This window comes from Clupea harengus, chromosome 10, assembly GCF_900700415.2.
Source record: "Clupea harengus chromosome 10, Ch_v2.0.2, whole genome shotgun sequence".
Lineage (NCBI taxonomy): Eukaryota > Metazoa > Chordata > Actinopteri > Clupeiformes > Clupeidae > Clupea > Clupea harengus.
The window spans coordinates 3,997,095-4,020,802 of NC_045161.1; the positions used below are offsets into that span (position 1 = coordinate 3,997,095).

At 44.0% G+C, this 23,708-nt stretch overlaps 1 protein-coding gene across 5 annotated transcripts in view; it reads right to left on the minus strand.

Annotated features, from left to right (window-relative positions):
• The window catches only part of nlgn1 (neuroligin 1), a 201,521-nt gene that overhangs the window by 91,559 nt on the left and 86,254 nt on the right, over positions 1 to 23,708 (minus strand). For 3 of the 5 annotated variants that reach the window (XM_031575037.2, XM_031575038.2, XM_031575036.2), the window contains 2 exons: positions 19,219 to 19,278; positions 14,196 to 14,348 (listed from right to left, as the gene is read on the minus strand). In XM_031575037.2, coding sequence (XP_031430897.1) covers positions 14,196 to 14,348; positions 19,219 to 19,278 — 213 coding nt within the window. The remainder of the gene's footprint in view (positions 1 to 14,195; positions 14,349 to 19,218; positions 19,279 to 23,708) is intronic. The other 2 variants (XM_031575040.2, XM_031575039.2) reach the window with 1 other exon arrangement.

The following is a 23,708-nucleotide window of genomic DNA, read 5'->3' on the forward strand; positions in this document are numbered from 1 at the left end:
CCCTGCCACACTGTAACAGGATTCGCCGAGCGACAATTGCGAAATTCAGTTGCTACGGTTACACAGCACAGACTGGCCTGGGGCAGCGCTGAGAGAGAGAGAGAGCCAGGCAGACAGCGGGAGAAGGAGGCATACAGAAGGAGAGAGAGAGAGAGAGAGAGGAGAATTTGTGACATCCACATAGTGTTATCCCACAGCACTCTCACTGCTATCAGACAGGTCCTTCTGCAGGCTGGTGGTGAGAAGAAGAAGCCGGCTAATACGGACCTACTTAAAAAAAGACACGTTTTGTGATAAGTGAAGGCCCACTGTGGAATCACAATGGAGAAATAATTAGTGCATGCAATTATTCGCAGTAATAGAAGGCACAGTCTGCATTGGTTCTTATGGGTGGGATGGTGGTAGGTTAAGTGAACAGATCTGCTCAAGATTTCTCCTTTTATGCAGGGTCACCTGGGCAACCGTTACTCTTCTTGCAGTATCCTACCATGCACACACACACACACACACACACACACACACACACACACACACACACACACACACAAAAGCACACACACACACACACACACACACACACACACAGACACACACACACACACACACACACACACACACACACACACACACACACACACACACACACACACACACACACACACACACACACACACACACACACACACACACACACACACACACACACAACTGGGAGCTGCCCAGGGCCAGAGACAAGGAGGGGTTAAATGCCTTACTCAGGCTCACACAGTGGAAGTTGATGAGAGAGAAGATCACCTGATGTTTATGTCTAAATATGAGGCCAGAAAAGGGACTCTAGGGTGCAAATACTCAATAGTCTCCCTCTTCTCAATGAGATTTACTCCGAGCTTAAGTTTATTATTGCTCTGGGGTCTGGGTGTTTACCATCCTGTCTTGTGTAAAGCTGTCAATATCAACACACTGCGTCTGATTATCGATTTTCCTTCTGCTGAATCAAAATAACTTCTATTTGTTGTCGTTTAACCAGACGGTGCATAAAAGTTCATTTTCTCCGGGATAACTTGGCTTGATTAAAAAAAGGCAAATTAAACACAGCGAGACAGAGAGGGTCAATATAACTGACACTACCTATAAAGTGGAGAGACTTCCAGGCCCATTTTGAAGTTGAGAAGGCCCCAAAGCTTATAAAAAAAAAAAAAACACCAGTGACAGGGAGTGAAGATGGGTGCTTTTTATTTCACTAGCCAGGCTGCCGCCCTGATCTATCAGCATTCTCATAAACAACTGACTGAGTCTAAATGCTCCCTCTAAGAAGACAAGGGGTGTTAGCCTTTTTTAGGGGGGCTGATGTACTCCTCAGGTTGATCCATCTGAACTGAGCCTACAGAATAAGAGGGTAGGGGCACGGCCATCAGTCAAAGGGGTGTCAAGAGGCTGCACGGCAAACCTGGAGCCCTTACATTTGTATTGATTTGCCATATAAAGGTCCTTGGATAATTGCACAATAATTTTCCAGCCGACAGCACAAATTTCAGAGACACACCCCCCCCCCACACACACAAATATACACACACACACACACACACACACACACACACACACGCACAAACCAGCAGCCGTCCACACACACACACCGACCCAGCCTCCCTCAAGAGCAGCAGTCCACTTAAGAAGGCCGTCTTAATGTTCAGACTGGCGTCCTCGCTGTAATAGCTGCCTTGTAATGACTGTGGAAGCACTGCAAGCAGGAGAAGAGAACAAGCCCCTGGAGCATTCCAGACTGCATTCAGGGATATCTTTGACCAATGTTAAAACTGCCCCTTTTCGGAGAACTGGCAATGAGACGAGTCTGTGTGATTGCATTGAGGGAGACATAAAGATGCATTCATTGGCCTAGGAGACATCAGCAGCTGCCCCTTAAGGGAGTCTAGCGCCATGACGTACTACCACAGTGCCCACAATGCATTGAATATGCAGGGCATCCTATCCATCTGAGCTGACTTTCTGTGCGATTGGTTCTGATTGGTTCCCTCACGGGACTTGCAGTCTTGTGCCTAAAATGGCTTCCAAGATGGTCGAGTTCCAATCCTCGAGTGCTAGAAGGAAGGACTGAGCAAGACGTAGGGAAATGGAAAAAGGTGGACAGACACAGAAACAGTCTGTGTGTGTGTATGTCTGTGTGTGTGTGTGTGTGCGTGTGTGTGCGCTTGCGTGCGTGTGTGCGTGCGTGCGTGCGTCTGAGTGTGTGTCTCCCTGTGTTTGCATGTATGCGTGTGTGTGAATGTGTGTGTGTGTGTTTGCATGTATGCGTGTGTGTGAAGCAGCAAACAATGCAGCACCATGAAGTGGTGGGCTTGAGCTCAGCCTGTGAAATGTAATGATCCCCAACAGCTTCTCTCTACTTGGGTGAAAACTAAATTAAAATAGTGTCACAGGCTGCACTACTGGGAGATTAGCATGTGGTAGTAGTGATGGGAGTGGGGGTTTGGGAGCTCATCCGCTCTGTAGCACCAACCCCCCCCCCCATCCCCTCCCCCTCCCCCCAATGCAGCTCGATGTTTACTCAGGCTTTGGAGATATTCCCCAGGAATTAAGCCTCCACTGCACACCTGTCACTCACCCTCTCATTCCCCCACTCTCACAGTCTCACAGAGCAGCGCCATTAAAGGGGATTTATGCTCGCTGTTGCGTCCTTGCACGGCGCAAGTTATTTCTGCTGGCGCACGCTACGTATGCTGCGTTTTGGTGACGCTTCGGCTGGTCACGCATTTCCCAATTTTTGCCACGCACCGTACATACATCTACAGGCATCTCTATGATCTATCAATGCGGGAGCATAGGGATTCTCAGAGGGAACAGAACTCGTGGAGGCATATTGCTGCAACAACTGGAGAAGACCAGATGTGTGTGGGGTTTATCAACGTTGCCTGATGAAGACCTGAGTGTCAAAAGTGCGCAAGTAACATCTTTTCACTGTTCCATAATGCAGTTGAGAGCGTCTTTTGTTACAATAACCTGTCAACCTAGTTCATGTTAAAATAGTTTTGCTGAACTATTAAACACAAGCACTAACCAGAAACGTTTAGGACCCCGTCCAGTTTAATCCACAAATGAATATTGGTGATCCAGTTTAACGGTCATGTGTATTTCACACTGCTCTAATTCGGAGCATTCCCTTCCATCGGTGTAGATGGCATTTTAGCTCAGCAGCGACACCAATCGTTTAGGAGAAGATTACAGTGACTCCCACGCACACCAAGCACGAGCATTAAAGGTTTTGGCGCTGTGTTTACGTCACTGTCGGTCTGTGCGCTTAATGACCAGTCCGACGAGCATACAGGCACCTTTAAGCCCCGGCGCCTCCTCTCTGCAGACAGATCTGAGAGAGAAAGTGGCAAACATGCAAACTCTATCGCTCACTGTCTTCCTCTGTCTATCCTGGCCCATGTTAGCATCGCAGGAATACTGATCACCAGCGTCCCTGAACTGACAGATGGGACAAGCTCTGGAGTACGCTGAGAACTCACCGGCACCTCTCCCACACAGCACCTTTACACACACACACACACACACGCACACACACACACACGCACACACACACACGTACACACGTACACACACACACACACACACACACACACGCACACACACACACGTACACACACACACACACACACACACACGCACACACACACACTCTCACACTGGTTGACACACCACCCAGTCTCACCACCACACATCTCAATCACCCTCTCTGTGAAGTGTGCACTGACTGACTGCTGAGATGGCGGAGTGCTCTCTCGTTTTTTAATGACTCTGTTGGCAGGTTGAGTGTGGCACATTAGCAACAGTCACCTCACGAGTGACCCATACACCATGGGCTGATGAATGACCCATGGATTTGGCATCCTGTTAATGTGGTGGGAGGTATGAAAATTGGATGTACCTGTTCATATTAGTTTTGACTAATGATCTCTTCTGTTAACCACACAAAAAGGAGGCTTCGAGAGGGTGACGTCTGGTTATTAATGAACCGATAGAATGTTTATCTAGCACCCCGACTGCTGCAAATGAATGGCTGTGAAATTTGATCTATTTAGATGTAATTGCTGCAGCATCTATCCTCTTATCGCAGCTAGGATACGGATCGCACAGTAGATGGTGGAGATGGTGGGATTGGCGTTTCATTTATTTTCACCTCAACAAAAACACACAAAAGAAGCCTATGCTTGCCATGAGCCATGCATGACTCATTGCCAAGCTCCCAGTAATGTGGTAAATTAGGATTTGTGTGAAGGTCTGACAACAGCTCACTGAGATGTCTTTCACAGCTGTAATGGATATGAACCACAGGTATAATTTGCTTCAGGTCAGAATGCCATCACTAACAAATGCAGCCTTGATTTGACATGCCATTTTATACAGGTTCATCATAGGGCCAACATAGGCTGCAATTTAGAGCCGCTTCTACAAATGTACAGTTTCATGCATGTATCAGATAAATGGCACTATGATTACTCCTTGAACCTTGAACATGTTACATCTCTGCATTTCCTCTTTATAAATATGCATGAAGTGCTGCGTACGCCAATGGTGATTCATTCTAAAAGTGTGTTCTTGTGAGTCTTGTTTTAAAAATGCACAGCTGATGTGACCCTGAATCTGTTTCGGTTTCTGGTGTCTTTTTTTTCTAAACCTGTGATGCTCACCATGAAAACTACAACCTGACAGTCTTAAAAGAAAACCAGCTTCATCATATACAAATCCTATTTGCTGTTAAGACACAGACACCCAGACTTAACAGGGCCTAAATACATTAGAGAAGCTCACTGGTCACGGTTTGGTTTGTGTTGCTGCAAGCTTCTCTTGTGTTTTCCTTCGGTGTGTTTTATGGTAGATGAAACACAAAAATTGCTTTTTTTCATCGCAGAGAATATTTATGCACCTGAGTCCCAGTAAATAAAAATGATTACATTGCCTACAATGGGCGCTAGAGGTTGACCAACAAAGAAATTAAGAGTGGGAAAACATGCATATTTCTCTTTTCCCCCATCACTGTTCTCCCAGGCTCAGTAATAGTAAAGCATGCTATTTCAGTGACAAGGAGATGAAATTGAAACCCAGTCATCTGTTTAAATATCCCAGTTATTGTCACATGCTAATGAAAACAATCTTTCACTGTTAAATTTGAATAGGCGGAATCGCATTAAAAAATACATAAACCAAGAATGCCTGACTGATGAAATAGGATAGCGAGACAGAGAACGGGGGGAGAAAGAGATGGCAGAAAAGGATAGAGTAAGAGAGATGTTTAAAAAAAATGTGCTATAAAGGGAGACGGAGAAAGGACAACAGCTAGACATACAGAGAGATGTGGTGGAAACGCGTTGATTCTCCTCCAGGTCTTACCCTGGCACAGCTGTCGCTGGGCCTCCCAGAGGTGAAGCATCTCCCAACTATTCAGCACTCGGCTTTGACTGCATTTGTCAACACCTACTTGATCAGATGATGATAGATTGCAAAATCCTGCTCTTGTGAGGCGAACTGCAAGGAATTCCCGACATTAAGTTGATTAATCAACAACAATTTCATCAGTGACGATTTAAACAGTCATAAGAAGCAAGCAATCAATAGTTTCCTTGCGATATTATCTATATACTCTAAAGTGGGTGCTAACGTTTATTTGCACTGAGGTAAATGCTAAGCAAAACAACTGCTGACATAACACAGTGGCTGCTTTGCCACAGAGGTTAATCCCCTCATCCAGCCCTTAACATCCGCCACCTCTACACATCCCCTTGGGCCCTTATTCCTGATTGGGGCCGCTGGACCTAAAGGCTAGGTGCAGTGGAGGGCACAGTCATTGGTAGCATCCTGCCCTAGGACTGCCCAAGAATATATAGTACCACCAACATTTTGCCACCACAGCTTTGACTCTCATCCATTTAACCGGGTGCAAGTTCAAGCAGGCCAGCATTCCGGAAGGTGAGGGAAGGAATGGGCCACAGAACACAACCATAGTCGACTCCTACTTCATGGCAAATCTCTCAACGTCGGCATGACTCCTCTGGATGTTCCAAAATGGCAGCGGGTGGGGAGGAACAGACAGGAAAGCCAAGAGTGAAGTAAATCTGGCAAGTAAAGCGTGTGATTTAGGTGAACGGATGACTTACAAACCTTCCAGAGGATAAAAGCCAATTAACTCCCTGGCAATTTCCAGTGGCGGATTTGCCTCGTGACATTAAGCGCAGAGGTACGGTAAAGTTGCATGTAATTGGATTATGGTGATTAATACAGCTCATCATTTGCTATGTGTAAAGCACAGGGATCACAGAGATAGCGAACATCCTGTTTTGAGGATGTCAGGTTTGAGGACAGAAGCCAGTCACTATAATAACACATTTGGAAAGCATACAGGATGCTAATGTAAGGTCTGCCACTACATAGGCACATTCTATCTTGAAGAACCTTTCCAGCTTGCAGACGACATCGACAGAACCAACGGCCGCAGTAGCTGGTCGACATCTAGCAATCATATATGCTTCTGGGTGTTGACAAGGAAAATGCACCAGAATGCAATTCCTTGTGAATTTTAAATGGAGAGGCATGAAAACAATCTCGGATGTGTCACCAAGACAAACGAAGCCATCATGCCTGCATCTGGAGGTCATCTCAATGAATTGTGAACAACCGTAGTCTCGCCGCGCAAGCAGATGGCAGGCAAACAATGAATGAACAAAAATCCAGAGCAGCTGATAACTGTCAGTGGAGAAATGAGGAAGCTCAGAGTGGGCAAGGAATCAGTTTGTGTTAATAATCTGACACACATATTCACTGCCACTCTGCCACCGCCGCCTGATTTACAATCTTAGAGAAGATACAGTTCTCACAGTACTCCTAAGCAGGTTCTACTGTTATTCTGTCTGTGTGTCTCATACAGCAGTGGTAGAGAAGTAAGCCGGCCTTTGGGGGCGATTTCCTCGGGTAATCCAGCACTTCTAAAAAGCATCTAAAACGACCAAAAAAAAAAAAACCCGATCAATCATGACCTCAGATGCCCAAACGTTTAACTTAACTACCCACCACTCTCATATTCATGTTCCAAACCACCATGAATACAAAATAAATGAATAAATAAATATTTCAAGCCAAAAACCTACTAAAACTGTCATAACAAACCAGACGACACATGTGTGGGCGTTTCTAACTGGCTGCAGGGTCAGGAAGAGTGAGGGGGGGAGGAGGAGGAGGAGGAGGAGGAGGAGTGAAAAGACAACTTGGACGAGCTGCTCCACTGCCCTCGAGCATCCAGACTCTCCTGAGCTGGAAAGTTGTCTGCAGGGATGTTCTGAAATCCATGGAGGGTTTCTAGAGCCCCGTTCAACGTCTGTCCACTTGCCAGGATCGACATCTACACCCTGCCAGGAGCTCTCAACCCCCCCAACCCCCCCCCCCCCCCCGGATAGATTCCGCTGTCACCAAGTGTTCTCTCACAGAGGCCAAGGGAAAGGATGGAAGACCAGGGTCTAACGCTTGAAATTTTTATAGCAGCCCTGTGTCCTGTGTCCTTGTGACTGTATTCAGTGGAGGCTGCTGTAAGTGCGTGTCTAGAGACAGGAGCCTGGGGGCTCCATCAGCAGATGAGCATCCGATTCAGGGTAACTTCTTGTTGACTTACAGTAACACAGCGTTAGAATCTGCGGGGTTTAGCCTCTGAGAAAGACAGAGAAGTTTCTGAGAAATCTCTTCCCTGTTTGCACACTTCCTTACCCTGAGAAGCCTGTTTACTCATAGCACTGCTGTGTTGTATAACGGCCTACATGAAAGCATTACAAATCTGACACTTCAAGTGTATGTGAGGGATTCACCCAAGTTAAACAGGATTCACTGTAACACTTAAAGACAAATGTATGCCCTATGAGGTCTAGTATCAACAGCAGAGGGCTGTGGCAATTACGAAGAGAGCAAAAGGGTGTGAATTAAAGCCAGTCTCTTAGGCACAACAGATAAGCCATTCCAGTCATTGGAGAGTGCTGAGGGGTCTTGGCTACTGCAGCATCCGAAGTCAGCAGCATTTTAAAGGGGACTGTTAGTAAACATATGAGAGCATCACTCTCAGGAGAGTTTTAAAGGGCCGTTCCATTCAAGGCGGTCCCTCCAGCCCCTACGCACAGACTCTTTTCACTGCACCCCGGGGACCAGTTATGAACTTGCAAAGACAGCCTGCCTCAGGCCAGGCTCTTCAGCCATGATCAGCAGCACCACCAGCATGTACTGTAAATCAGAACACCAGAAGCCGCCTAAGCACACTGCTCTTCCACATTTCCATAACCAGTGCAGGAAGCAGGTTTCACATTACACAAAAGAATAACAAGGGCTTAAGAATGAACAACATCTGAAGACTCTCTCATAACTCGGCAGCTCGTGAATGAGAAGCCATTAGAACACCTCCTAGCCGTATAAACGCCGACATGCCCGTCAGGGAACAGAGGCCTGCTGCTGCATCCTATGCACACACTCAAATAGGCCCGTGAAAAACTTTCTTCACAATTCCCTTCTTGTTTGGACTGCCTATTTGAGTAGAACTATGAGTGAAGATAGAGAGAAGAATATGGAGGGAGAGTGAGACGCTAAGAAAGAGAGAAATTGAGGGAGGCCAAGATCGAGATATAGATAGAAGTATGTGGAAGGAAGCAGTGCTCTAGATAGAATGGATACACTGAATGGAGACAGATGTGGGTATTTATGTGCCAGCATGATGACACTTCACTCTTCTGTTTGAGGAATGTGAAATGAGTAATAATTACAGTGATTAATATCGATGATTAAATGCTCCTATAATGATTATTCCTGTAATTAGAATCAATGGGATGCAATATGCTGCGGTTGTCATTTCTCCATGCAAATGAAGCTGCATTAACCCGTCCTCCTCTCAGAAACAGGTGAAGAAACGCCACATGCAAAAGCTTTACTTTGCTGGAAAAGATCAGGTCACTGACATGCTGTTTTCACGCCACATCTCAGCTCCCTTAATCCTCCATATTGTGTTGATTTTTCCACAAGAAAAAAAAAAAGGGATTTCTGGATTAAAGGAAAGTATTATAAAACAAAAAAAGACAATGCCAGATGTCTTCACTAATGCCATCCCACTAAATAGTAGCATTTAAAACAGCGTTCTTTTAGAAAGGGGTGAGTGGTGCACTACTAAATAACAACAAAGCACAATCATAGGAAAGGTTTCTGTGTCACACATGAACTGTATCTGTTAAACACTTTAGATTTCCTTGAGATTGAAACAACGGTTGTCAGACAACAAATCTAAAGGGTCTGATCAACCACATGAATATAACACAACAACCATTGTAGTTAGGATGGGTTTCCCAACCAAGACATCCAGTAAGTTATGTACAAGCAGCTGGATACACCAAACAAGAGGAGCCCAGACACTTGGACCAGGCACAAGAAGATATACATCTTTATTTGCCTGAACAGGACCTCAACTCTAACTAACTATGTTTCAGAGCAATTTACAGCGGCGGCGGATTTCTGTTGAAATGGACCCATAAATGAAGCATGTGATGGTGGAGCTGTGCAGTCCCTTGTGACAAGGGGCAGGATAAATTGCTTCAAGGTTTTGCGCCGTCTGGTAATCTTAATCCTGCACAATCAAGGCTGTTAAGAGTTCAGGCACAGAGCCACTGCATGGCTGTTAAACCTTCAAGCCTCCAGCACATTTCTCCATTACTTGGGGCTTATTCTGTTCTTACATGTCAAAGTCTCAGTTTACAGAGTGAGAGCGGGCTACAGGGATGTGATGCTTTGGAGCCGGGAGCCTAATTCTGCTCTATCTTTGGTCAGGTGTAACCTCCGAACTCAAAAGTACAACTGTACCAGCATTAAAAACTCATAAAATATCATATGCCAAGAATTGCAAGAATTGCAAAAAAATTGGAGGCTTTCGCTCGAGTTTGATTCAGACCTCTATTATTTGGGATAAGTGTCCATTTCACTGGTGGGGGCGGGAAAGCATCATTCCATGATTGCTACATGGTAAACGTCAGATATTCTGTCTCCTCCACTTGCCATCTGTTGTGTGAGCGTGTCAGGGTGGAAAGTGCTGACCTGCAACCTCTTCTCCTGGAGGGAGGGGTAAAGCTGTGACCTCCAAAAAAAACTGTGGCAAAAGCTAAAGTGCTAACCAATCAGCAGACCCAAACATATAGGGTGGGGCCAAAAGTTAACCCCCCCTCAGATTAGATCAGTCAACTGCATTGCAGTTGCTTAGTGTTATTGCCCATCCACAGAAAATCAGACAATTAAGATACAGACGGTTTTTTTACGTGCCATGTTCATCAATAACTGGAGGAGAGACCATGAAGCAATAAAACACATGAACTCGAGAGAGAGGGAAAAACGAGAGAGGGATTGTGACACCAGGAAATGCGTAGTGTGTCAGAAAGCCAAAGACTGGGGGAGCAAGGGGGGAGAAGGGGGTTGAGCAAATGGATTCTCTGATGCTTGCACAGTGCATGCAAATGTTCCCCAACCCGATGCGCTCCAACCTATCCTCTGGGCAGCAAAGGTTTTTCCCTGGCTTTGATCCGCCGAAAACACCGTCTCGTTTCTAAAGTGTTAAACATGTCCATCTGTTTTCCCGGGGCCAAAGCAACAGTCCTGTACAGATCCCGCCGAGCACCTTGATCATCTACAGTGGCAGTTGGTTTCCACAGCCATGCCCGGGAGCCAAGGCGAGCTAATCCCTTGCGCCGTGGCAAAGATGGATATGTCAGCATGCATCCATCCATCTGTTAGTGCCCCCCTGCCCATCCAGCTCACAGCAGCGGCCTGTCTGAGAACAAAATGGATGCAGCACCAGGTCTGGGAGGGCATGGCTGGATACTGTGAGCAGCATACTACCCCCACTATAGATCTATTATGCCCTCCCCCCCCAAAAAAAAACTGTCTTGAGATAAGACCCAAAGCTTTAAGAGTGATTCACTGATGCTTGTCATGAATCATAGGTACAGTGTAGTTTCCACCCTTGCACATGTGTTGACCAACAAAAAAAACTCACATGTGTTGACCAACAAAAAAAACTCACATGTGTTGACCAACAAAAAAACTCACATGTGGAGACCAACAAAAAAACATCTTCAGGTGGTCGCTACAAAGCCAGCAGGAGGAAGTGAGCTGATTTGCCATGCCTAATCACATTTGTTATGCCTAAGCACACCTAGCAATCCCATCACAACAATCTGCAATTCATGCCACAGAAGGGCTGTAGAGAGGGGTTGAGGATTACAAGTGAGCTACAGTCTGTGGCACGGAGAGCGAAACAACAGTCACTCGGGGTCACTGGGTGTCAAACAGGAACACACAGAGCTGGAGCTGACCACCTTACCCCACCCCACCCCCCCCCACACACCCCTCGAAACGATTCCTCCAACACTTCTTCAACAGAGCATGATGTCTATCCCCGCGGGGCATGTTTGGCCATCTCAAGGCCAACAAAAGAGTGCATGCTTGCCCACCTGTGTGTCCATGGAGCTTGGCCAACATGTGGAGAGCGCGAGCCTGTGGAGAATGCTGAGGAGAAGGAAGAAAGGGGGGGGTGGAGATCTGCAGGAGAAGTTATGGAGCGTGCCCAGATGGACATCTGCTCCTCTTTTCCCCCCGTCTGGGCTAATCTGCCCAGTTAGCATCACTCACAGGCCATAGCCTAAACCCTCCTGTGGCAGATGTCCTTGGTCCGCCCAATACCCAAACCACAGAAGCAGCACCGAGGCTCATTCAGATGACCACTCTAATAAGCTGACAAACAAATCTGCCATAAATGGGGCCCCCGGTGCTGCTTGGGTCGTCACTGGTCAAACTGAAGCACCTTTCAGAAGCATCTCAGGGGCGACAGTGGTACAGTAGGTAGAGAAGTCGTTTAGTAATCAGCAGGTTGCTAGTTCGATTCCCTGTCGAAGCGTCCTTGAGTATACATTGTAAGTCGCACAAATGTAAGTCGCTTTGTATAAAAGCGTCTGCTAAATGACTAAATGTAAATGTATCTCTGTGCACTTCAGAAGAGCAGTGAAGAGCAGGTGCCACTAGCCATCCAAGAAGATTACACCACTTTTCACCATGTTGGAATAACTATCCATACTATACTATACACTGTGGAAGCAGCTTGAGGAAAGACCCAAGACCCAGGGAAGCGTTAAATGCTTGTTAAATTAATATACACTCTCGAAATAAGTATCTCCCAAGGTACACTGATAATTGAATGAGGTCAGACATTTTACATGCTGTTGCGAAAGTTACAGCCCTGCCTATTTTCTTTTCTGTGTGTGTCCGTCATGCAGGGTGGAGCTAGTGGACATGCTTCTTTATGCATTACACAATCATGACTCACATTACACTTTTTGTGATGGTATTTCATCTTTTTTAAGTATTCTAATTTACTTGAATTAATAACTTTATTTAAAACATTATCCATGTCTGGTCTCCCTTCATGTTGTCTCACCACATAAGCCTGGTGTAAAACGAAGACCCTGTGGAGATCTATGCTCTGCTAGTGTGTGCGCGTGTACACTGGATTCAGAGGCAGTCCTACGATAACAAAATGGGAGCTATGAAGGAAGACAAATGAAACAAACTCCCAGGCATTTGTTCTTTCAGGGAGAAAAAATAATGGGTGAAGAATAATAATCTTCAATGTGGGGCCACACAAATGATTAAAGGGGGGGGGGGGGGGGGGTGCTCAAACCAATTATTTCCAGGAGAACCAAAGCCAGTGGTAGGAGTTCTGAAAGGGTAAACAATTGGAGATATTGTGGTACATTAAATACAATTAGACACAAGCTGACTGGGCCTGCACACAGAGGGCCAGGCGGCCGTATACAGACATGCCACACACAGGCAAGCTGTCTGCATGCTAAACACCTGGGTCAATGTTTCACAAGTGCACCTTTCCATTAATGCTTGGGCGATTTCTTGACAAGACTTATGACCCAATTCCTGCTGTGCAATTATTCACTGGAGCTAGGTATGACTGTGTAGTGTAACCAAGTGCTCAAATCACACACACCACTTGGGAGCGTCAGCAAGAACACCAAAATCATGTTCTTGTAAATCATTCGAAAACATTACACTTCAGGGAGACTGTCTGGCTTGTCAAATCATCAGAAAGAAAAAGAAATGTTTTATAATAAGGTCCACAAAATCCAACAGGTTCGGCTTTGTTAACAACATCACTTCAGAGCAATGCTCCAATCCACTGACAGGCAAAACCTTTCACAGACTCCACCAGCCAGCACAACTATTAGTCTGCAGTTCATTTTTGCTGTTTGTATCTCTGGTAGGTTAAGAGACAAGAGACCAGGAGACAAGGTGTTGAATCAGTATAAGAAAATGTACAACAACATACAAAAAAAATGTTAGCCTAGCAAAAGAACCCTCAAAACATAATTTCACCCCCTCAAAAACAGCACATCTGGGTTCAAAACTATTTTGTGAGCTACCAGCCTTTTTTTTTTTGTTTCATTCAGTGACAACATTCCCTTTCTCAGCAAAGGCCATGGGAAGTTTAGCTTAGCTGTTTGACATTCAGAACGTGACTTACCTTATCGTCGCCAGACTGGAACTCTCTGAGATTCACTCCAAAAAATACAGGGCACACAATGCAGAACATCCAGCAGAGTTTCAATCCTACAGGGCCTCTGAAGATTTCCCAGTCATTTAAATGGACATTATCTCCTAAAGGCATTCTAAATTGCCTCTATCATTTAGCTACTAATCTAACTTTCTTTTTATAAGTTCATAATTCCAAAAACTAGATAATGAGAATAAAATTCGAAATTGTTCTCGGATAAAATGATGTAGTTATTAAAGTCTAATTCCAGCATTGCACTGATGCCAGCAATAACCTTCACGATGGTCCATCTACATAATGTTTGGCTTTCAGATAACTTTCCTTTTGACAAGCAATAACTGCTTTTTACTTTTTGATTGTCACCATAGCGAGCATGAACCTGATGCTTTCTTGCTAGGAAGAAAGTTTTATTATCGAACCAGTGCGATGAAACCACTCCGCGCTTTTGTGCGAGGTATTAAGAGCCTGAGCATGAAACTCACCTGAGGAAGTTCAGAAAGTGTTCTGAAAAATGGACATAAATGACGAAGGACGGGAAAAAAGGCTCATGTCTTACCTAGCACTCCAAGCCGGTAGTTCACAGTTATGACGATGACATTGCCATAGCTTGCCAAGATGCTCCCGTCAAACATATTCCCTGTGCCCTCCATATATGAGCCTCCGTGGATGAAAACCATCACAGGCTTGGGGCTGCCACTTTCACGAATGTCTGGAAAGAGGAGAGTACATGATTAAAGGGGAAATTAAAACAGTATGAAATGCCATCTCAGCAGTGTCTGATTATTCTTTTTTTTCCCCTCCTTGCTACAACTTCTCATAGGCCTACATTTTCTCAATGGTCAGAGATGAACTGATCGATTGGCACGATAATTTTAATTTCCTATGCGACATGTATGTCATGTTCCTGGTGACTAGAAACTCCCTAATTAATTGTAGTTTAAGAGGAACTGGAGTGATTGAGGTTTAGTTTATTCATTTTGCCCTACAAGCATCAGATTTCACTGACTGATATCTGATCTAAATTATTTTATTTTTGTTGTGACGGCAGGCTGTGAATTATCGCAATATTGTGTGGCCTAAAACCGTTATGATACTTTGGAGTATATTAAAAGCTTACATGTTACAATAAAATTGCCTCTAATTTCATCCCACACTTAAAATATTTTGACTGTCTACTGCAAATTAGAAAGGACAGAACAGAAGAGTGATACTCATGATCACTTTTATCTTCCGCAAACAACAGAGGCATTTTTATCAGGGGGTGCTGTGTATCCACAAACATATTTATTGATGTGTGGTGTTAAGGGACATACTTCCAAGAGCTCACTGAGTAAACAGAGGAACAAACACAGCAAAAAAAGCAATTATTTGTAACGATATTCCATTCCGTTTTCTCTGGGCTCCCCAAAAAATCATCTTCATCCACAATCCTTTGTTTGGTATTTTCTTTCCTTCCAGATCTGGTTCATGTTGGTTTTCTTGGACGCTCTCGTGTCATTGTCCCTGGTGGAATCCTGAGGCATAGAGGGAATTCATCTCCTCCTCTTAACGTGGCACCGTGTCATCTTATCCTCTTTCAGAAAATGGCCCGCCCATTGTTGTTTGTCTGTGGGTGTGTATACTTGAACCTTGAAATGATGCGTGAGAGTGAATAAACAAGTGTGCTTATGTATGTCTGGTCTTGAGAGTCTAGAGTCTTAGGTGTGTCATGAAAGTGTTGTGTATAAAAACAGGTGCATGTGGTGAGAAGTCTAGAATCTAACACTCATAAGACACAGTAAGAAGGGAATAAGAGACACAGTAACAGAAGTTAAATCATAAAGGGGTAGAAAGTGGTAAACAGGGCTGAAGGGAGAAAAAAAAAAGAAGAAAGTTAGTCAGGAGGAAGAGAGGGAACGAGAGAGTAATGAGACAGTGGAACTCTGGGCTATAAACCTACAGAATATTTTGAGGGCTGAGTTTTCCCTCTCTTCCCTCCCAAAATCACATATCTGAGCCTTCACATCTTCCATTCACTTTCATGAATTAATTGAATCACAGCTGAGCAACGGGACTCACACGAGTGCGTAAACTGGCACAGCAACGATCTGGGAGTCTAATGCCAGATAATGACAGATAGGAAATTCTTCAAAGAAATTAATACTCTGTTGTTCCTTTTTGTTCTGTAAGAGAGCTGGGGCCGCAGCACCATAAAAAGGCTCTTTTGATTCTGTATATATTACAATTTAATGTCTCTGTGTCACAAAACTTCATTGATCAATAAGAATAATACTGAGGCTCCCTGCATTAACATCTGCTTAGAGGAAAGAAAAAAAAATCCTTCTTGCATCAAAGTTGTTGACAAGTGAGGCGTATCAGATATCTCAGAGGAATGAACGACAGTAAGCTGTAAGGCACAGGCATTTGTGATGTGTTTCTGTGTGTGTGTGAGTCTGCAGCTGTTCAGTATGTGAGCATACCTGTTCGTGTGTACTGTCTGCACTTGCAATGTGATGAGTTTGTACTAGGCACTTTGTGATGAGGAGTGCATTCCAATTTTTTGGAGATAAAAAAAAATCATTTCACAGTTGGATGTCATTCTGCTGGTGTATCCTCTTACGGTGTCAACCGATAAAGACCATGATGCACTGCTGCAGCACCGGGCCCAAAACCCAATCAGGGTCTCCCTCACCATTGTGCAATAGCCAGAAACGCCTGAACCCTGGCTTGGGTTGATCACTGATAATTGTTCAGGGGTTCCCAGTTCCTCGGTGCTGCTGGTAAGAATGAGATGGCACTTCCCCACTATTGTTCTGCGTGGGGGACCCCCCCCCCCCCCACCCACCCATCTCCATCTCTATGAGATGTGGGAGAAATCTGACCTCATGTGCAACTTAAAAGACCCTGATTTCCAGACTGGTGGAGACAGATGGGGTTCAACGGCAATTGCACTGTTTCTATTTTGAAGAAGTCCACAGCCGATCGCTTCCATTCATTTTGGTTAGATGAACACTGGTTATTGGGGTCCAGCAGCATCAGATTTTGTATGCGTTTCACTTCCGCGCCAAAGCTGTATCCATTCCAATGAAAAAGTATCCGTTCCATCAAGGACCTCCTTCAGCTTAGGAATGAGGAGTAGATAGGTCCTCAGCCACATCACACACACACACACACACACACACACACACACACACACACACACACACACACACACACACACACTCTGGCAATGTTCACACAGACGTCGAAGAGGGAATTCCAGACAGGTGCTTGAAAAATGTTCCATGGAGTAACTCAAGAACTGGGTGGCAAAAGAGCAGGGAAAACACACTGAAAAAAATCCAAGGTTGTGAGAACACAGAACACAGCAGGGCGAGTGTCCTGTTTGCCTTGTAATGTTCATCTCCTGTGGGGACGCCGGGGTATTAAGTATGTGGAACAGTTTAGATTTTGAAGCCCCGCCGTGGGATGTGGCTGTCTCTCCACGAGTTCAGCGAAGCACAAGTCTCGTGGCATATTGTCTTCTGTAGTTAAGAGGATTGTTTACTTGCCCTGAATTCTTTATCAAGTCAACGCATGACGGTTAGCGGGGCTTTCGGTGTATCTGCATAACCATAATCTTTTGATATGCAGATCAAAGACAGCTGCCTCATTTCCCCGTTACAATTCCCCTAATTGGTGCTTATTTCATGAGATCATACTGGAGACTGTCCACATTAACTCTCTTAGGCTGTTTATACCTGGCATCAACTAGCCTCTTGGGTGATCCGATCACAAGTGGACAAGTCGGTAACAAAGTTGTCTGAAATGCTCCCGTTTTTGCCCTACATACCTTCGTCATCTGACTTTGAGTGGATCTTGGGATCTTTGAGGCTGTTAAGAGGGTAAACTAAAGTGGCACTAAATGTAGTTAGCTACATGGGAGCTAACCAAAATGAACTAGTTAGCGCATACTTGGATGTCACCAGTTAACGGCTCTGGGAAGCTGAGGGTTGTCTGGCAACTGTCACGTTATTAGCTAATGTTAGTTAAATTGCTATCACTAGATAGTTACCTAGTTATTAGTTAGCTATGTTATCTAGTTTAAAGCCTGAGCTATTTGTATCCACATGTACAATCATAAGACAACATACTGGCAAATATCATACTATTAATGTAGTTTAAATCTTAAAAAAAATCTCAAACTTGCTCATCAATACCGGCATTTTTTTATGCTACAGTGGCCCCTCAAGAACCGTGACGTCCTAAGTGTGCGCTGAGTAGTTTGTTTCGGTCAGTTTCCATTTAGCAAAAATCTTAGTTTACCCTCTTGACAGCATTCAAAGCATGAACTGACTTTTTAGCTACGGTTAGCGTTACCGTCAACGTTAGTTTAGGATTTCAATTCAACATTGAAAGAGACAATGCTTGAAGTCTACTTGATATGTTTTACCCTACGGGCAACTAGAAACCACAGGACAGAACAGCAGCAGCACGTGTTAAAGCGTTGGCTTGTGAACGAGTAAGAGAACAGGTTTTCCCCAGTTGTTGGGGACTGCAAGGTATTGTTGTTTTTGAAATTGCCATTGAAAAGAGTCAGCGGGCATTATCAACTGAATAGTGTTTGAGGAAATACTCATTATTTGCAACCCACTTATGGCTCTAGAAACTTGGCAGAAAAAAAACAGCTGCCTAGAGGAAAGGTAGAGTTTGCTTGTCCGACATTAGGCCTAGCGTACTTGGTGCATTACTGGTTATTGAAATACCTCTATGGGCATTTTGAAATGTTCAGATGTCAAGGACAAAGCCAGCTTTGAGTACGTACTTCCTCATACGCAGAGGGCATTAGTTGAGTAGGCAGTCTTTTAATGTGTCCTAGGACACATTCACATACACACTGCTAATAGAATGAGGCCCTGACCATCTCCGAATGTGGTCTGTGTGATCAGTTCTGGCTTTAGGACAGCGGGAAAAGGTCCTACTGAAATCACGACAGGTTTATTAATAATACTGTTTAAATGTGTACCTGAATGCAGTCATTTGTGGGATTATATATATGTATATAAAGAAATTGCTTGCGAGGAGTCATATACTTACTAATGAGTCTATTATGCCAATGGGGACGTTTTCATTAGATCCAGGAACAGACTATGTTGCGTAGGAAACTTTTACTGGCTACACCAAAAAACTGTTCATGATTAAACTATTTACTGTTGTTAGCACTGATGTACAGGCCATAAGGTAAGAATAAAGTGGTTTTAAAAAGCAGAGGGGTTAAAAATCATGCAAAAAGGTGTTAAGAGTTGGTAGTGGGGTTAATAATAATCAGTATTATTGTTTAAATAGGTGGGATGCAGTATGTTAAAAACTAAAGAAAATAAAAGAAGTCAGGCAAAAACCTATGGTGGGTTATTAACATTTAAGCAACTTTGGAATGACGGGAAACATTGAACATACTCTGAAAACATCAAGCAAAAAAGACAAAACACATCCAGCCAAAAACTAGGAAGAAAAAGAATCTTCACTTTCAAAAAAAGGACAAGAAAATTTAAGAAAAACAAAGAAGAAAAAACTGGAAAGGGTTTCCTTTCATGCATATCAGTTTGGCATCAAAAAAATACCTTCGTCCTCTGCACCGTCATTATCACCTAAATCATCACTCTGTTTCTTTGTAAGGGGACCTAGGATCAAGAATGGAAAAGATGGAGGAAACAGAATACAAGAACACACAAGCCTTTTAACAAAAAAGTGCTTCAAAGACAAAGAACTTTCACTTTCGTCTTTTTCTCCTGTATGAGTGTTTATCTTAAAGACCAAAAAAGAGGAGATCTAAACAATTAAATTATTCAACAAATGTGTGTCTGGCTTCTATAAAGTATCTACCGAGGATTGTTCCTGCAAAGAAACAAAGAAGAAAACTCTAGTGGTTCAACTGAAGCCCCTTCGGAAGAAAAAAAAAAATGTTGCAAAAACATTTTTTGCTTGCCAGCTTTTTGTTGTCGTTATTTTGAAATGGGTCAATGAGTAACTATTAAAAGACGGTTTCACAGGTCACTGGTAGACTGTTACACGGAACCAAGACCATAACTGCCCCAAAATGTAAAAAAAAAATATCCAGTACTACATAAAAATGGCATATTCATTGCAAACATGAGTGTGTCAGTCAATGACAATTTACAACATTATCTTTAAAGTGCATCATGCTATATTATATTTTTTTTTAGCATTGTATCACATTTAGCAAACATTCAAAAAATGTCAGCATATACTGCAAAAACACAGCATGGATACATATTAAAAATCCTAGCTATGTACACTTGCTTTGTTTTTATGTTAAATCCACTACAGAGCCATTCTGCCCAAATAAAGATAAAACACAGATGTATGAGGTGTCTCCATACATATGGCCAGGGCATAACTGTTTAGAGAGCTCCGGTATTTCGCAACCTGGGCCCCATAATCTTTTGGGTACTAGGGACAAAAACGATCAAAGTTGGTCCTGTATGGAGTTAGAACTGCAAAAACGGCTATAAAATGTAATCCAATGGGACAAGCATCTGCTACTGAGAAGTTCATAATGTTATTATAAGTGTCTGACAACATGGAAAGGATCCCTACAGAGATAGACTGTAAAGATATTGTAGAAATCCCTGTTTCGACAGTCATTAGTACTTCTGGGTCGAACCGGAAGAGAAGAGAAAGGTAAACTAATGCGTTCTAACTCAATACTGGACCAGTTTTTGACCCTAGCAAAAAATGTGGACCAAAAGAGAAGATGAGATAATAGGGCCTAGGTTTAAAAATACCGGAGTTCTCCTTTAAGGCCTTTTTTAAATTGTGTCATTTGCAAACAAGAAGAGAAAAGGTTGCTACATAATCACTGTTCCTGTCTTTCTTTCTTTCTTTCTCAAAAACCATACACAGACACATACTCCCACATATACATATACATGGACAAACAGTCACACACCTACACATACGAACAAATCACATGCATTCACAAATAGACATCATTATTATTATTCAAAAAGCCAACACCATCATGCAGGACCTTAGATACATGCAAAGCTATGTCTGGGTGTGAAAGACACGAATGAAGGGAGAGAGAGAGAGAGGGAGGGAGGGAGGGATAGAGAGAGAGAGGGAGGGGGAGAGAAAGAGAGAGAGGGGGGTGTGAGTGCCTGAGGTGCAGGGCTGGTCTTGAATTACGGCTAGTGGTAGCTTTTGCAGCCACATACACAATGTGTTGAGAGCCAAGCAACCAGTGCGAAAACCCACCCCTGATCCTCTACGTGACATAATGCACAGAGGAGGAGCTGCACATGTGTGAGGCAGCATGCACTGAGTTGGGAGGACTCCAATAGATTATGGGGAAATTGTTTTCTTTCTTTTTTCTTTTCATTTGTTCCCTGCTTCGTGTGTGTCACCCTCATAAGTACAGTAGACAAGCTGAGCTGGAGGAGAGAATGACAGTCAGTATTGTGGAGGGAACAAGCAATGTTAACAACATGATTACTGTTTTCATACAGCTGGGTTCGGCATCTTCTGACGACTTTTTCTGAAAGATGAATATATCAGTAATTAAACAGCACATTCGACTGACAAAGAGGCCTAACTTAAACTATGCAAAGCAAGGTAGCATACATTTTAATCAATACACAGATTTTGCAAACATTCGATTAAATATCAGTTTGAGATGAATTTATAGTCTGGAATGTTAAACTAGATTCTGTAAACAAATTCCTGAATCAGACAAAAAAAGATGAATAGACCATTTGGAATGACTGTCTTGTTTGACAAAAACTTCCATAAATCTACATAGTGCACCTTTTAAGAATGCCCCACAGTATGACTATACTGAAATTACACAGTGCACCTTTAAAGAATGCCCCACAGTATGACTATACTGAAACTACACAGTGCACCTTTAAAGAATGCACCACAGTGTGACTATACTGAAACTACATAGCACACCTTTAAAGAATGCCCCACAGTATGACTATACTGAAACTACACAGTGAACCTTTAAAGAATGCCCAACAGTATGACTATACTGAAACTACACAGTGCACCTTTAAAGAATGCACCACAGTGTGACTATACTGAAACTACATAGCGCACCTTTAAAGAATGCCCCACAGTGTGACTATACTGAAACTACACAGTGAACCTTTAAAGAATGCCCAACAGTATGACTATACTGAAACTACACAGTGCACCTTTAAAGAATGCCCAACAGTATGACTACACTGAAAGTTTCCAGGAGCAAACTCTTTCCTAGAGCTTGGCACTACAGAAGACATCCCCTCTGCCAAACGAGTCAAACAAATAAGCCCACAATAACCCCAGCTGTAATGAAAATGACCTCAATCTCTCTCCTGGTGGTCTCCCAGTGTTAGTTCCTCATTACACGAACAGATTTTTATCTGTGCATAATTGCTTTGAGAGCTGCGTTCGTTATCTTCAGATGGGGCAAAACACCTCCATTCTGACCTCCTACACAACGTACGGGTAAAAACCAGCGCCTCTCAGTCTGTGCGTGGTATTTGGGACGCAAACAAGAGAGCATATGGCAGATTCTGTTTTCAGAACCAAGGAGACGTCTGCAGACCAAACTGTGACAGTTCTGGACATAATCATTTGGTGTGGGTGTGTGTGTGTGTGTGTGTGTGTGTGTGTGTGTGTGTGTGTGTGTGTGTGTGTGTGTGGCTGTAAGTGTATTTATCACAGGTTTTCTTGGCAGCATCCTTAAGGCTTAGAGCTAGTGCTGAAGCTACTGTAATAAGGGCCATAACGGGGAATGTACCTAGTTTTAAACTACGGTGGATTTGCAAGGCAAAAGGCAAGGACAAGTACTTTAAGAAATAACCGTCTTTGAAAGCCGTGGTTGAGTGCGTAGAGGTGTGCAATCACATTGTGTGAGGGAGACATCCAGGAATTCTTCCTACACTTGCATTTATACATTCAGCAAAACAGCCATAGTGGTAAGAGCTTCTGCTTCACATACTGACGCAACGCCGAGTTGGTCAGTCAGGTTTAGAAATAGCATGTGGGCACTGCAAGTAGCATGACAAAAGAACGAATGGATGAAGAGATTTTTCTCTCGGATAGATCCACTGGCTGTGACAGTGCTTGCAGGCATGATAGTTTCAAGGATGACAGTGGTTCAGAATGAGGGCACAGTAGCTTAACCTGAGGTTGGGTGTCCTCTCTCCAACTGTGATAAGTACTTTCACTCTCCCACTGCTTCTCTCTCTCTTTCTCTCTCTCCCTCCCTCTCTCAAATGCATTCACCCAGGTACCCTCTATATCACCGACACACAAACACACACGCACAGACAGATGTGCACACACACACACACACACCACACACAAAACACTCCCCTGCATCTCTTCTGTAGAATGTCTGATGGATAGATGGTTTCGATGGATGGACAGATGGATGCCCCACTCAGGCTCTCCATGCTGCTGTGTGAGAGTGCTGGGGAGGAGGAAGGGAGAGGTGGAAGGATGTGGGGGTCAAGGGGGCACACCTGTCTGTTCTCCTCTCCGTAATCACAAGGCCTGGGGCAATGGAGCACCTGTGGCAGGGGCCCCTGATCTCTCACCTGCTCAGTCTGTCTCGGCCATTCTCCCTCTGTGTGAGTCTGTCTCTTTTCTCTTCCTCTCCACCAACCCTTGCGTCTCTCAGCCTCTCCCCCCTTTCCCCACCCACTCTCAATCTCACTGCATGTGTTCCTCTGAACCCTCCCGCTTTTTCTTCTTGACTTCACCTGTGTCTCCCCCTACTTGTGAGCACTATGAAACCTTTCAAAAGGCACAGTCAAGCAGGAAGGATAGAGATGGAGATGATGATGCATCAAGAAAATGAAATCCCCACTCTCCCCACAGCTGTCATAAGAAGCAAGATTGATTTATTAGGGCCACAACAACCACAGATGCGCGCGCGCGCGCGCACACACACACACACACACACAGACACAGACACACACACACACACAATAGCATACACATACAATCACAAAGTCACACACACCCTGGATACTTCCACAAACACACACACACACACAGTTCTCCTTATGCCATTATTGATTTTGTATTCACCTTTGAC